Source organism: Epinephelus moara, chromosome 12, assembly GCF_006386435.1.
Source record: "Epinephelus moara isolate mb chromosome 12, YSFRI_EMoa_1.0, whole genome shotgun sequence".
NCBI lineage: Eukaryota > Metazoa > Chordata > Actinopteri > Perciformes > Serranidae > Epinephelus > Epinephelus moara.
The window spans coordinates 37,579,011-37,595,639 of NC_065517.1; the positions used below are offsets into that span (position 1 = coordinate 37,579,011).

Consider the following 16,629-nt stretch of genomic DNA (forward strand, 5'->3'; position numbering starts at 1 on the left):
GCCAGTTAGAAAGCAAAATGTATCTACTTTTACAATTTATAAAATACACCAATATAACGGCTCACAAAATAGTAACTGGCTTGTGTCTAAAAATACTGTAACATTATTATTTCAGGTTGTTAACATTATTACATAGTTCTAATAGTAGCTACTATTTATGATATAGTTTCACACACATTTGAACACCAGCTAACAAGCTAGCTTAGTGTCAAATCGTGTTTTACCTACGAGCTAACGTTAGCTAGTTACTGTTAGCTAACGTCATTCAGAAAAGCTAGCTACTGTTAGCTAACGTCATTCGGAAAAGCTAGCTACCGTTTGTCGCGTTATTACTTGACTATGGAAAAACATGTTTAAAGACAAATGGTGTCCTTAGCAAGCGTAGGCTTTGATTTAACTTACTTTTAAGCATAAAACACTGATAACGGGGACTCACCTGGAGTCTCTCCACAGCAGGTATTAATTAGGGAACCTGTTACTGCGTTGCTGGCAGCAAAACTTTTGAGAAAAACGTACTGCAAACATCAGCCCACTGAAAATTTGAACATTTTAAGTCTGGATTAACACTGATAATACATTATTTCTTATGCAACAATATCCAGCAAAGAATCAGATAAAGCCACTGTATACAAGCTGCCAGGCTAACAGATAAAGCAAGCAGGTAGTTAAGATAGTGGTGCATACTAAGGGACTGTTCATTACTTATCAGAAATTCCAGAGCAGATTCCAGGTAGGCTACAACATCTGGGGCCGTATTCACAAAGCCTCCCAGAGTTAAGAGTTGCTCCTAGTGATGTTTTCTTAGAATTTCCCCTTAAAGTTAAGACTAGATCCCTGTAAAAATAAAAGTTATTCACAGGGCATCTTAGACCTTAAAAGAACCCCTAAGGTGAAAAACTGTTAGGAGCAGGGAGGAGGACTTTTAAGAGGCTTCAGCATTTCTTAAGCAGCGGAGAAAATGGCAGAAACACAAAGAAGTAGGAGAAATATTTTCCCAAAGCTGTATGACAGTGAGTAAATGAAATGCCACAGATTAGACTGTGCAGGGATAATATTTGTGGTCAATCTCATTAGGGGTGTTTCCCACCCAACGCAATAAAATGGTCACAATACTAGGACAGAAAACTGGAACAGTGATGACTTGGGTCTGTCTCAGCCTTCCATCAGCAGAGTGATCACACTAACAATGTTCATTTCAGCCAAGCAGTCATCTCTGAGGACTAATGACTCCCATCCTCTGCAGGAGGAGATAAAAGCTCTGGAGAGCTCCTTTAGCGATAGACTGACTCACCCAAAGTGTGTGAAGGAACGCTATCGCAGGTCCTTCCTGCCTGCTGCTGTCAGGCTACATAACCAGCACTGCTCACAGTAAACTGCACCATGGACACTTTATAGACACTATGGACACTTTATGGACACCACAGCTATTTGCTCTTATTTGCACATACAATCACTTGCACTAGATGTGCTCTCTTTAATCCGCTGCTCATTATTATCCACTTCTCATTATTATTATTACTTATTATTATTATTGTTATTTATCGCCGTTTCTTGTATTTTTTGTACTTTATTTGCATGCCTAGTTTTTAAGTTTAAATTTTGAAATCTTTAATCTGACTCTTTCTGCTTGACTGCTGTAACACTGGAATTTCTCCATTGTGGGATCAATAAAGGTGTATCTTATCTTATCTTATTTCATTTCCACTGGGTGTCCACACCTTGCAGGGTCACAGAAGGGCGTGTCTGTGACAACCAATCACATCTGTTAAAAGCAAGCATCATACCTAGCAACGGGGTCAACCACACCCCCTCAATAAGATAAAAGTTTCTGTCCCTTCCTTGCTCAGAGTTGCTCTGAGGACTTTCCTTAATCACTCCTAAGCTAGGACTCCTTACTAAAAAAAATGAGGCTAAGTTAGGAGATCTCTGAGAGTGTTCTCACAATGTTTGTGAATACGACCCCTGAGGTCTCTGTCCAAAAGAGTGCAGTCCTAGGAACATGGAACAGATATGAAGAGTGTTGTGGGTTTACAGCAGTTAAATATCATGACTTAAGACCTTCTTTCCTCATTACCACTTTTTAAAGAGTGTGTACCCCTAAGTTTTCTTGAACTATTTTACATTGAGAAAAAGGAATGTGTAACTAAGGTTTACATTATCCAACTGGCAACTGTCATATTTATGGGATCCAGTTGGACCATAACTTTGTAAAGCTATTCATTTGTAGGCAAAAAACTTCAGCATATTTAAGGGCAGGCTGCTTGAGGCCATGTTTACATGAAAACGATCCGCTGAAAACGGAATGGTTTCTCATTTTCGTTTTGAAAAAAGTTCCGCGTTCAGACGACACATTTTTGATAACATTCATACACAAATCTGCAAAAATGACCAAAACGCTGCAGTATACATGCCAGGCCAGTAGTTGGCAGTGCGACTTTGTAATGAAACAACACACGCCTGCGCACATGCGCTTCCCTCTACAGAGCGGTGATGTATAAACAAACAAAATGGCGACCGCACGAACGTTTGTCTGGCCAGACCATGACATGGAGTTGCCACAGTAAATCTACACTTTGCTGGAGCAGCGTTGATAAATTCAAAAGGGTGAGCAGCACGAACAGAGCTTGGGAGTCCGCCATTGTTGTTGTGATGGTTGACTTTCTTGCGCATGCCTAGTGACTGGAACCGTAATGCGCATGTGCGAAAAGTCTCCGATTTCAGAGAAACTGCATATTGCAAGTTTACATGACAATGGAGACGGTGCCGTTCCCAAAAATTGCACTCTGGAACCCGTTTTCAAAACGTTGCGTTTTCAGGCACCCGAATTGCTGCTGTCACGTAAACGATGAGCCAAAACGCAACTAAAGTTTACCCTTTTTGGTTGAAATCGTTGTCGTATAAACAGGACCTGAGTGACAAGCTGTCTGTCAGCCCTCAACACAGTCTATGTGTCAGATCCTCCCCTCGTTAAAAATTAAATAAATGCCAAATTCAAGGCTTCATTGAATCTCTAAAAAATATACAAAAACTCAATTGTCCACGATGTGGAGAACTCCCTTTGGTTTAACACTTCCCATAGAAAAAACATACGACAACATATAGGAAAGAAGAAATACAAAACACCGTGAGCAGTCTTGGAAATATACATTCATAAAAATACATCTCACAATATTCAAGTCAGTAACATAGACAATAAGCAAGTGTCTATGACATTAAAAGGACATAGTGTGCAAAGAGCTGCAGCAAAGTATCAGGAGCATCACTTTATATCACAGGCCTATGTGCAGATCCTGATTTAATTTATAACCTAACAGTATGATTTCTTTGTATTTGTGGTATGAGAAAAGGTCAAGCATTTTCTATAGAACCAGATAATATTTAACATTAGGGGAACACGTGTCAGGTGGCCAGAAGGACGATTCTATATGAATACTAATGTAGTATCCTCTGGATGTGTTCGTGTTTGCTGAATACATTAGCCACCTGCCTGCGTGTCTGTCAACATGTAGTGATATTTTCCCCCAACTGTGCCTCAAAAAATAAATTGATGCAGCTTTAAAGATTCACTAAGGAAGCAGACAAATCCATGAGAGTCTATAAATTGTGCAAAATCATGTCTGATCCTTGAATTTTGTATACCTGTGAATAAAGAGGCAGTGAAGATAATTCATTGGCAGTCAGTTACAAATATAAAACCACCATGGCGGTAGAGAGATTCATAATTGACCCTCTTTGCAGTTCGAGGTGTCAACAGTTTTACAGACTTCTCTTTTCTAGTGGTGGTCTTTGGGGAAAATGCTTTTTGGGCCACAGGGGATTTTTTCCACTGCATTCTAGAGCAGTGGTTCCCAACTGGTGGGTTGCGGTCCATCCTGAATGGACAGCAAGTGACTCAAACATGTCAAGTTCGTAAAAAACACACTTTATTTTTAAGTACAGTGAATTTCCGGCACAGAGCTTTTATTTTGAAGTGCTGTTCCTGCTGTGGCGTGAGTGACTAACAGACAGCTACTTCACAGAGACAGCGAACTATCTTGATGACACATCCAAACACAAGTATGACGCTAAATATATATTAAACTGTGTGGACCTTGAAAGTAATGACGAAGGAGAAATGTGGACCCCGTGGCTGGACCAGTTGGGAACCTCAGATCCTCAGACTGGCAGTTTCAGAGCTGAGGGGCCTCGACTGCAAAAGCCCGGTCGCCTTTAGTTTTGAGCCGGGATTGAGGAGCAGCCAACAGAGCCCTGCTGCGCGAATATTCCGCAAATCTGTCCTGCATTTCTGCATCGCGGCAGTGAGAATGAACCTTAAAGCAGGGCTGATATAGTGTTTTCTAGTGTCTGTTAAAAGCCAAACAGCTGCGTTTTGCACTAACTGAAGCCGTGAGATGGCTTTTTGGCTCAGCCTTGAATACGATGAGTTGCAGTAGTCTAACCATGAGGAAATGAAAGCACAGATGACCTTCTCAAGATCGAGCCGACAGAGAAGGGACCTGATTTTGGAGATGCTTCTTAACTGATAGAAAGAGGACAACGCTTGTAATCTGCTTTTCAAAGGAGAGATCACTGCCTGCAGGTGTGACATTTACAGATAGGAGGCCAAGATGGATTGGTAAAATAGTGATGGATTTTGATGGAGCAAAGAGGATTATTTCTGATTTACCGTCATTTAACTGGAGAAGGTTTTGGGACATGCAGCACTTTATGTCAGAGAGACAGGCAGTAAAGGACAAAACACATATCTTGGCTTTCGCTGGTCAGAAAGAGGCAGGGCTCAGGTGTTGAAATCTGGCACTTGGGCAGTGACTTGCGGCATCAGAAACCAACGAAAAAAGGCGTCCTTCAACGTCGGGATGATACGCAGCCGACTGCTGTTATGCTTTGACGGGGGAAAACGCAACGAATGTCCATGCGGAGTGGTGGTGGATGGGTCCAACATACCACGACTTTCACCTGAGAAAGCGGTGTTCACATCCTGCAAGTTTCTAAAGCCAAACCCTGTTCTTTTTTCCTAACCCTAACCAAAAAAACATCAATACGAGGCGTGGTACCAACGCAGTGCCTTTATTTTGAAAGAGGCTGTATGTAAAAGTTAAATTTCCTGTGAAAATAGAAGTGTATTTTGGAAAAAGACAATACATGTGACAGGCAGAACTTGACAAAGTGTTCCAGAACATCAACAACCAATGCACCCAGGGTACCTTTCATGTCATATGTAGACGTGGAAACCAAAAGTCAATATGTGACGAGGTCATTGTGAGAAAGTTTCAGAAACCATGTAACTCTAAAACATTAATAAAAATATAAGTTCTACAGTCTAGCTTTTAAACATCAGATATCATTATTCCAGCCCCATTCCATATTGATACCATCCTGCCTCCAGTGTGTGTGTGATTCAAACAAGTGCTATGTCAACAGTGTCCTCCCCACGACACCAGAGTAAATGAGTTTTGATCCTGAGCCACAGAAGACAACAGCTGCTGTGTATGAGCGATGTTCATTCCAAATGCATTGCTCCTGACTCTTCCTGCGTGTCATTTACCCACACAACCACGGTATTGTCACCACCCCTTCCCCAACCTGAAGAGTATGAAGAGTTTACGGACACACTGATGACTCCCCACCCTGACATAATGGTTTAAAGCCACATAATAGGAGTGACTATTTGCATGGTGTGACACATGCATACGCACAAGGCACAAAATCAGTCACACACTTGACACTTGACCCGAGTCCCGAGTGACACAAATGTCAGAAGGTTTCCAGTGAAGAGGCGTGGAATTAAAATGCAACACCACACCTCAACAATCCAATATACTGTAGTTTTCCATAACAGTGCATCTGCTTCCCATTAAATTTATCACATAATCATATATGTAATTTTTCCCTCATTATGTTTTTCACAAAAAGTTTAATTGCAATTTTATTTGTCTTTTGGAAAAATCAAGCTTTGTGTTTCATTTCACACACAGAAGCGTGTTGCTTTAGTTTACCAGTTAGCTTGTCTTAATGAAGGTACGACCTCATTATCGTAACTTGTGAGGAATTTTGCTGTTGGGTAACATTCTTCTCCTTTTTTTTCCCTCCAAAACCCTACAAGCATTATAAAACTAATTCTAATTTGTGTGCACAAACATATTAACTAATTCACCTAGGAGTGACCTCACTGTCCATTAATGAAAGTAAAATTATTAAATTAACAGATGTTTTGGAGTTATGTTTTGTGAAATGAGCAACACAGAAAAATAACAAAAAGCGCAACATAATGAAAAAAGGAAGAGGCGTGAATTTGAGCCAGGACCTCAGGCAGTGACTGGAGTGAGATAACATACAGGAGGAGAGGGAAGAGGCAGGACTGTGAGCGATGAATGTGGCTCAGTCTTATTGTACCTTTCATTTCACAAGCTGAAAGCATAATGTCTAATACATACATACATACATACATACATACATACATACATACATTTCAGCAAAAACGCTTCCAGTTCAATGGCCAGGAAACATCCTATTCATATGAAACAAAAGATTCATATGAAGAGCCTTCACCCTGTCCATTCATTAAAAATCCCATTAAGTTCTTCAACTCGTCCTAAAGATGAATGCTTTAGCAATTAAATCTCAGTAGGCCTGCTCTTGGTTTATAAGGTAAGGTATTCAAATAAAATCAAATCAAGCTTTATTTGTATAGCACTTTTCATGCATTAAAAATGCAGCACAAAGAGCTTCACAGAATAGAAACATACAACACGGTCGATATAGTCAATAACATGGCTGGGCACTGAGGAACCAGGTGAGGAAAGGTCCACCTATGGGGAGCTCATCCACACTGAGAGGCGTCACAGCCTACGGCCACAGGGAGCGCCGCCTCAGAGACCACCCCGACCCAGATAGACTGGGGTGGACTCCACACATGGTGCAGAGACCCCCAGTCCTCCGGACCTGAGGGATCTCCAGGATGACGTCCCTGCGGGCAGACCGGGCACACCTCTCAGCGTGGAGGCTCCCCATGAGGAAACACTGGAGCTAAAAACTAAAAGACTAAAAGGCAATATGATAAGATAAAACAAAATAAATAAATGAAGATTTAGAAACTTAATAATAATAAAATGCATAAAGATTTAAAAATAAATAATTTAAAAGCATTAGAAATTAAAATAACATATAATGTAAGAATTAAAAGAGTAAAAGAAATCAGTTAAAAGCCAAACTAAAAAGGTGAGTCTTGAGCCTCCTTTTAAAAACATCAACAGTCTCTGCAGTCCTGATGCTCTCCGGCAGGCTGTTCCATAAGTGAGGGCCATAATGGCTGAATGCAGCCTCCCCGTGGGTTTTTGTTCTAATTTTGGAACAGTTAAAAGGCCAGTGCTGGAGGACCTCAGGATCCGCGAGGGTTGATATGATAAAAGCAGGTCAGATAATTAAGATGGCCCAAGACTGTTAAGACATTTAAAAACTAATAAAAGAACCTTAAAATCGATCCTGAAACACACGGGGAGCCAATGCAGCGATTTAAAAACTGGCGTAATGTGCACCCGCCCTCTGGTCCTCGTCAGCACTCGTGCGGCTGAGTTTTGGAGTAGCTGCAGATTAGAGATGGTCTTTTTGGGAAGACCAGACAGCAGGGCATTACAATAATCTAAACGACAAGAGATAAAAGCATGCATCAGCACCTCCGTGTTAGCCTGAGAGAGAAACGGACCTACTCTGGCTATATTCTTAAGATGATAAAAACCTATCTTTGTTACATTTTTTATGTGTGGAATAAAACTAAGCTCAGAGTCAAAAATGACGCCCAGGTTCTTCACACATTGTGAAATTTTAAAATCTTGTAGTTTTGGTAAAAGTCTCTCTCTTGCCTTCAGGACCAATAATTTAAACCTCTGTTTTGTCCCGGTTGAGCTGCAGGAAATTCACTGCCATCCATGACTTGATATCTAAAATGCAGTTTAAAAGGGTATCAATTGGCCCTGTGTCATAAGGAGACACAGCGATGTACAGCTGTGTGTCATCTGCGTAACTGTGGAAGCTGATGGCGTGCCTCCTGATGACGTCCCCAAGGGGAAGCATATATAGATTAAAAAGAAGTGGACCTAAAATTGACCCTTGGGGCACCCCACACCTAATTTCATGCGTTCTGGAGGAACATGTATCCATACTTACAAAGAAACCACGATCTGTGAGATAAGAGCTGAACCATTTAAAAACAGTACCAGAGAGGCCCACCAGGTTTCTGAGTCTGTTTAATAAAATGTGGTGATCTACTGTATCAAAGGCGGCGCTTAGATCCAGTAGTATCAAGACTGTAAGTTTTTGTGAATCTGCATTCAACCTGATATCATTTAAAATCTTTAAAAGGGCTGTCTCGGTACTGTGGTCCATCCTAAAACTAGATTGATATTTCTCTTGATATTCTTCTTGAGAAATGTGGCTGATTCAGCAAACAACACTAATGTATAGTCCGCTAAAATATTCAGAAATTACAATATTCTGTCAGCTCAGATGGGGTAGGATTCAAAATAGAACTGTGGACTTGTGAGGAGGAATTCGACGTTTGAAGCCTTTAGCTGTGGGGCGGCTGAGCCTCAGAAGTAGAGTGGCGGTCTCTCAGATGGTTGGTGGTTTGAAACTGGGCTCCTGTAGTCATAGGTGTAGATTTCCATGGGGGCACAAGGGACATGCTCCCCTCATTATTCAGAACATGCTTGTTTTGTCCCTCCCAGGAAAAACATCAAAGTAGCAGAGGCCTTTTTTTGGGACAAATTTCAACACAAAAAGCACAAACTGGTGCAGAAAAAAATCACCAGGATGCAAGAAATTAAGTGTTTGACGCTCATAATTTAAACATCTGCTTTACCTTGCACACTGACCGATTGAGGCAGCGGTAGACCAGCAACTCCTGTGTTCTAAAAAGACTGTTTTTAATACTGGAGTCTGGTGGCTTTGAGATAACTGATTCAGTTCCCTGTTGAAAGGGCTGTCTGGGGAAAGATTGAAGAGTGTATGTTTATTGGAAAACTTAACGGCCAAGCTCCAACTAAAGACTACTGTCCACATGCAACTGAAGCCATAAATACAGACGTGTTTGTGATTGTGTAGAAGTACATGTATAGTGGTGCCACTTTTTGTCTTTTTTTTTTTCCTTCCTGTCTCTACCCTCCAGAGTTCCCCAGCTGGCATAAAAGTGTCTGGTTAAATAGTTAAATATATGGGTGATTGCACATATGAATTAGGTTATTTGGGTGCCTTGGGACAGCTCATGTTAGATGTTTTGGGGATAAAGTCAGAGAGGCCAGATTGAGATGGTTTCAGAGGAGGGATAGTGAGTATATTGTTAGTAGGATGCTAAGGTTGGAGATTTATGGATGTAGTGAAAGAGGACATGAAGTCAGTTGGTGTGAGAGAAGAGGATGCAGAGGATAGGGTTAGATGGAGGCAGATGATTTGGTGTGGCGAACCCTGAAGGGAAAAGCCGAAAGAAGAAGAAGAAGAAGAAGAAGAAGAAGAAGAGGGTACCTCTGTAAATACAATATGAACAAGATAGGTCGATGCAAAGCTTTTATTTGTTATGTGATACATCATGTTTGTTCTCTGATATATATATATGTGATTACATTTGTTTGAATTTGAAAATTAAAGTCAAGTGCAAGGTAAAGCAGTGAAAATATTCTAAATATAGGGTATACTTAAAATGATAGTGAATTTTTTGGAGTGGGCCTCTTTCTAGATGGCCAAAAACTAGGGGAAGGCAGCTTTACTTGTATAGCACCTTTCATAAACCAGGGCAATTGAAAGTGCTTAACAGAGCAATAAAATATAAAGCATAACAAAAGATTAAGCAAAAGTGAAGAACAAAAGGTCCAAAAATAAAAAAAGATTGTTGAAAATGATTTAAAAAAGTTTAAACATATGTGACGCCCCTCCCAATGTGTTTGAGAATGTTTCAGCCAGTCTCCTCAGGCAGCTGGCTGACATGGGAGGGTCGTTACCATGATTAGGCTCACCTGGGCTTCCAAGCTATAAAAGCTGCCTAATCTGTTCACTTGGTCTCTCCCTTCCTTTCAGCTGACATCCACTGAGCAGCTTTGGTTTTGGTTTGCACCTTCAACACCTCCACAGAACACCTGACACTCACCCATGCATGGCTTTCATGACTGACTTTGCTGATCTACATACTCCATTGATTATTAAGTTAATTTTAGTTTAATAAATTCGGCTTGTTTTCAGTAAATCTTTTGTGTGGACTCCCTTCTTGTCACATACTCTGAGCCAGTTTGTGACACATACCGTAAAACTTCAATTAAAAGCCTAGTCTCAATTAAACACCCAGTCCCTTTTACTAGCCTGATGTGGCTACACATTTAGACAAATAAAGGCCTGTCTCAGTTAGAGGCCTGGTCTGGTTGCCAAGCAGTTTTTTGGATGTATAAAAGCGGGTTGTTGGCTACTTCAAATTATGTGTCCGTTCCTCCATTACCCTGTAAGTTATTCATATCCTTTCAGTCCGTAAGGGTCCTCAGATCAAAAGAATCAAAAAAGTTTTTCATAGAAATTAATCCAAATTGTGAGAATTGTTTTAACTGGATAAAGTGGTGTAGTCTCGGTATGCCAGGTGCCGTAATCCTCAAGTGCAGTAACTCTTTCTCCCTCTGATGCGCTGTCTGTCGGAGCTGGATCTAATGAATGAGTCATAACTGATATGTTATCTGAAGCCTAATTTTTTAACGAGTAATATTCATAGCTATAAAGGCAAACTAAAAAAAATGAGGCAGCATCTGCTCAGCACTAGTTCATTATATGCACACGATGTGGGGGGTTCTCTACCCAGAAGTTACTGTGAACAAACATTGTGATTCAGCACTACACTATGCTCAGAGCACTAATTTATGTCCACAATCCTCAAACATCCACTAACAGAAAAGAATGCCATGCTGACTTGTCTGAAGGAAAGGGAATCAATACAGTATTAATGCAGAGCACTCACGTCAAAGGTTGCTCTGGAAGGAAAAAAAAAAAAATCCATTAGGACAGCTGCTTTGGGACAAAAAAGATGACATGCTCTCACAGATTAAAAGGACTGTTTGAAAAATGAACACGTGTCAGCACAACATTGTATGCTGTGTCAATCAAATTTCCATAAGCTTATGTAAGAGAGAGACATTATGTAAAGAAGATTGAACCCAGAACAAGGTGTCCAATCTCCCTAATGGAGGAGACATTGTGATGTTATTATTGCAGTAATTTTGTAATCAATATTCAGGGCTATTTTTAGAGTCACACTTGTGTAAGCACCTTACTGCCAGGGTCAAAGAAATCATTTCTTAATAGGTAATCTGTCACGTATTATTGGTTACCTCCTAGGATTCACTTTAAATTTGTGGAGGCCAGTAATATATAATACACACTATCATTACTAAAAATTTTGACATATAAAATATTTGTATCTGTGAGTTACAACCCTTTAGGTTTTTGTCCATTGCTGTTTATTTATCATGATGACATTGTGGAGACAGCATTTGAATCACAAGCACTCCACATCAGCCATGGTCCTTCCACATGATAATGAGAGCAGAATGGTTTTCAATAAGCTGAACATCCGTTTTTCAGTCAGAATGTGGCTTATGATGCACTAAGAGTCTCACTTGGGGTCAAATATGTATGTAAAATGTGGTAAATGTGTGAAAATTCACAATGACTGTTTCAGCTTTTAACTTGAGTATTAGCTAACCCTATCAGGCTGGATTTAACACATCTGTGTTGATTTGATGTTTTCAGAATTTAATTTCTATTTGACTCTGTTACAAAGCTATGAGAGGAGCTCTCACTTAATGGAATCATTTGACATTTTCAGAAATACATTTATTCACTTTCTTGCTGGGAGTTAATGAGATGATTAATACCATATATGAGAAATTTGAAAATACAGGCCAACAAATTCTCACACCCAACTCGTCAAATACTGACGCTTCAAACTAATGCCTGGTTCACACTACACGACATTTCTGTTTGAACAGTCACTATGTAAGATTTTGCGATTTCGAGTCTTAAAGTCATGCTGCTGATCAATAAAAGTATTTAAATAATAAAATTGACAGTGCAGCGCAAGACATGAATATATATTTGATTCAATAAAAGGCAGCGGCAAACAGATAAGTCTTCCACCGTGATTTAAAAGAAGTGAGAGATGGTGCAGTTTTTAAACTAAACTAAACGCTGCTACTCCATGTTTAGTCTTGACTCTGGGGACACAAAGCAGACCTGTCCCAAAACACCTGAGCAGTCGTAGTCGTAGTATGTGTAGTAAGACACACATACTAGCACACTACGTCGTTACTGAAATAGCTCGGTCGACCTTTGGTATCCACCTTCCCTCTCTTCCCAAACCTTTGCAAACGTTCTCACTCTTTAATATAGTGGCTCAGAGGATCAAGAATGCTGCTACCTTGTGCGTCTCATATAGCTGCTAAAGGGGGCCTCTGTGTGTCGGTATCTGACACAGGGGGCCACAGACCAGGTGTCAGTATTTGATAAGTTGGGAGTGAGAGCGGTTGTACAGACAGCCGGCAGTTAGCTTAGCCTAGCACAAAGACTGAAAAAATCTGACTACTGACTGGAGGGAGATCACCAGGGAGCTGAAAGTTTCTGGTAAATAACCACTACTAATAATAATCTACTTGCTGTTCGCTATATTGTTTGTCACTTCCAGTATGTGTCACAATATAAAACATGTTTCCTATTTTAAAAAAAAATCACGTCATTCTTGAGTCTAAGTGGACGTTTGTGCCTAATTTGAGGGAATTCCCTCAAGGCCTTCTTGAGATGTTGCGTTCTCGAGAATGAGACGAATGCAAGGTCACAGTGACCTTGAACACTGAGCGACAAATTCATTTTAAAATGCGATAAGGATTTAAGTGAGAAAAAACAAAAGCAAACTCACTCAAAGCTGCTGCATGCTGTAAATCTCTTAGACGGGTTTGCTTAGTTTACTGAGGCACATTCACTTTACATTATGTAAGGGTTAATGCCCGATGAGGTGTCCATTATCAGGAATTAATGGACGACGCGGAGGCGTGAACCGTCCGACTCGAAGCCGCTTATACCATGGTCACTTACCAAAGAAATGAATATTAAATCAATTATTTATGCTTTAATTTGTTTTACAGTTAAAATCAAGAGTTTTTCACAAGCCACAGCTGAGCGGACTATTTAATCTCTGTAGTTCACAGGCGTTGCCATGGAAACCCGCTGTGGCCGCATCGTAGAGAGCATAGTGAAGGGAAGTGAGATGATGGCTAAACGTTACGTGATATTATTCAGAAGATGATTATTTCAGAAAGCCAGTGCACTTCTTACCGCTTGTGTGTTACAGACTCTGGTGGTCAGAGGATGATGTGCAAAAAAAAAAAATTTGAGATATTACTTTCATGATTCATTGGCGTTCATTTATAGGCCCAAGAAAATTTGTTTCAAATAATCAACATCCAAATAGTAGGCTAGTCAAAATCGTTTTTAATTGCAACAAATAATTCATAAGCATATAGTAGTCGAGATTAAATCATATAAACACATTAACAAATTAACGATTGTTTCCTATTTAAAATTAAATGCTACATTACCATTAATAGTGAAATTTGAAAGTGATATGGGTATGTCCATCATAGTGGCATTTGAAGGACGGAGATTGACAGATTGAGCACTGCTTGTTGGGACATTTGGAGACGACAAGATGTTGCTCCAGTCTCATCTCTCCTGCGCTGACAGAGCCCAATTAGCCTGCAGGCTGCTCTCACACCGATGTCCCGTGACGGTCATGATCTGACAAGTTTCCAGGCCGGCGTCAGAAAACCGACCTACAGCTGTGCTCCGGAGGCTGTGATTGGTGTAGACCCGTGACTCCTTGTGCCGTTTCTCCCTTTTCTTTTCATTCTCTAACCTCTCTTCTTCTGCATCCCAGTCATCAAAATGATCAAATTCACCAAATAAATGAAATGAAACGATAAAATCACTCATGATGCCCGTTGTAATCCGTTGCCTCTGCTCTGAGTCTCCGCTGCTATGGTTACAAACTCTCAGTTGAGCCAGCGCAATAATTTAGAACCTGTCATCAGGCAATTTGACCGGAACGTCTTTTTAGCTGTCCTATAACACTTTTTAACAGACACCCTGCAGCCAATCAGAATTGAGTATTCACCCAGACCATGGTATAAGTTCATGTAAATGTCTTGTTGAATTAAAGTGAACTGATAACTGCTTTGTCACAAACAGATGAAAAGGGGGAAAATGGGAGGGAAATTAGCGCTCATTATTCTGTTGTTATAAAGATCAGAGGTGACTGTGATGCAATGATTATATAAAATGACCTGCTGATTGTTGAGAGTGTGTTTTTGAGTGACATTGCAGACAGAAGCTGGAACACTTTGTCTCCAAGTGATCAGTGGCTTTGCACACACAAGACTTCTTTTCAATGAGCTCTATCTGGACATTGTTCCCCTGAAGTGTCCTCGATTTGACCCAGCGTGGTTGTTCTGTTGCTGCTTTTTGACCTGCACCCATGGGTCAGATTAAGCAAATCTCTCTATGGGTTAATTATAAAAGAGCTCTTGTTTCTGTATTTTTTCCTGCAGCTATCCTGTCTGTCTTTGGGAATGCGGCAGTCCTGGTCAACGCAGCTCGTCGCCTCGCCATGCTCAAAGCTCCCGAGCTACTGACGGTGAACTTGGCCATAACAGATATCGGCATGGCCCTCAGCATGTACCCTCTGTCCATTGCTTCAGCTTTTAACCATGCCTGGATTGGAGGTGACACATCTTGCCTCTACTACGGCCTCATGGGCATGATCTTCAGTGTTACCAGCATCATGACTCTGGCTGTGATGGGGATGGTCAGATACCTGGTGACAGGAAGTCCACCCAAGACAGGTAGCGTAATCTCAGATAGGATTTAAAGATGCAGTCAGAGATTCTAATCCGATATACTTTTGGTCAAATTCAAATATCTCCTCACGACTCAGTCACCAGAATAAATGTTGGCACTGTACGTTTCTGGAAACCATATGTTCCTTGTTATTTGTATGTTTCATGGGCACAAAAATAACACTTGATTATGGTTAGAAAATGATCATATTTTGGCTTAGAATGCCTATTTTTGTCACTTCAACCACTGTTGAAAAAGGTTCTGGCCTCAACTTAAGAAATAGTTGCTTGTTGTTGCCACAACCACCGCTGGAGATATGCTGACCACCCCAATACCTGGGTGTTGTCATAACAACTATCGCTGGAAATGTGCCAGTGTCACCTTTAGAAATATCCAGCTGTTGTAGCTACTACCACTGGTGGAAAATTTTCCAAAGTCACCTTGAAAAATACCCAGTTGCTGTCGCCACAGACACCACGGGAGGTGTGTTGACGTCACCCTAAAAAATACTTGCTTGCTGTCTCCACAACCACTGCTGGAAATGTGCCAATGTTGTCTTAAAAAAAATACAGTCGTTGTCACCATAAATATTGTGGAAGGTGTGTCGACATCACCTTAAAAAATACCTGCTTGTTGTCGCCACAACCACCGCTGGAGATGTGCCGACCACCCCTTAAAAAACCCTTTACAAACATCACATTAAATCATACCTGCACAATGTCACCACAACCACTGCTGGAAACGTGCCAACGTCACCTTAAAGAAATACCCAGTCGTTGTCGCCACAAACACAGTGGGAGGAGTGTTGATGTCACCTTAAAAAATAGCCACTAGTTGTCACCATAACCACCATTAAAAACGTGTATAAATCCAGTGTTCATACACAGCCCTGGCTCTGTGAATGGGAAACAACAAAGTGGCTTGGACTGAGCCACACAACACTATTACACTAACTAGGGAGAGAGGACATCCTTGTTCTTGCACAGGACAGGGGAAAGGATGTGAAAGAGTGTGAAAGACAGGGTGTATTTATTCCATGTTTAGTTTAAATATTAACAATCTTTCTCCAGAAATGCTGACTATCCATAAAGGAGATCAGAGCAGTTTTAATGAATACCAAATGGCATAAAGAAATCAATGTTTAAAGTAATTCTTATCGAAGGCTGCAGGGATTGATCTTCTGATGTAGATCTGGACATCAAATGGTGACGAAAGCCTCTTATCCTTTTAACCAGAGACTACTTACCTATAAACCTCTCAGACTATCATCAATTAAAAACCTTCCCAGTGCATTGACGGGGGTAAGAAGGGGTCAGAAGTAATTCAGCAATCGATACCTAATTGATCTCTACACCAGGATTTATGGATTTGCTATAGTTTGACTAACCCTCCTTTCGAATCTTTAAGCCCTGTTTTTTTGGGGGGACTGCTGTCTTCTTTCATCCCTCCACTCTCTGAGGGCTTCATTCTTGTTATGACAGTTGGTTTCAATAGGATCCCAAGCAAGCAGTAGGTCTATGCACATCATAGTCTGCTGCATAATAGAAACAACTAATACCTTAACTGATATTTGCACTGATGTTCATTTGTTCTTGTCACCAACTCATGTTATACAGTATGTATGGAAAATTCTGTAAGGATGTTAGCTGCAGGAAATTACTGTACTGCCAAATTCAGTATCTCCCTCTCATATCTTACAGAGACATCACTGTACAG

General features: G+C 40.7%; 1 protein-coding gene across 1 annotated transcript in view; it reads left to right on the plus strand.

Annotated features, from left to right (window-relative positions):
* The window catches only part of opn8a (opsin 8, group member a), a 36,834-nt gene that overhangs the window by 3,780 nt on the left and 16,425 nt on the right, over positions 1–16,629 (plus strand). Inside the window, exon 2 of the mRNA XM_050058697.1 lies at positions 14,625–14,918. Coding sequence (XP_049914654.1) covers positions 14,625–14,918 — 294 coding nt within the window. The remainder of the gene's footprint in view (positions 1–14,624; positions 14,919–16,629) is intronic.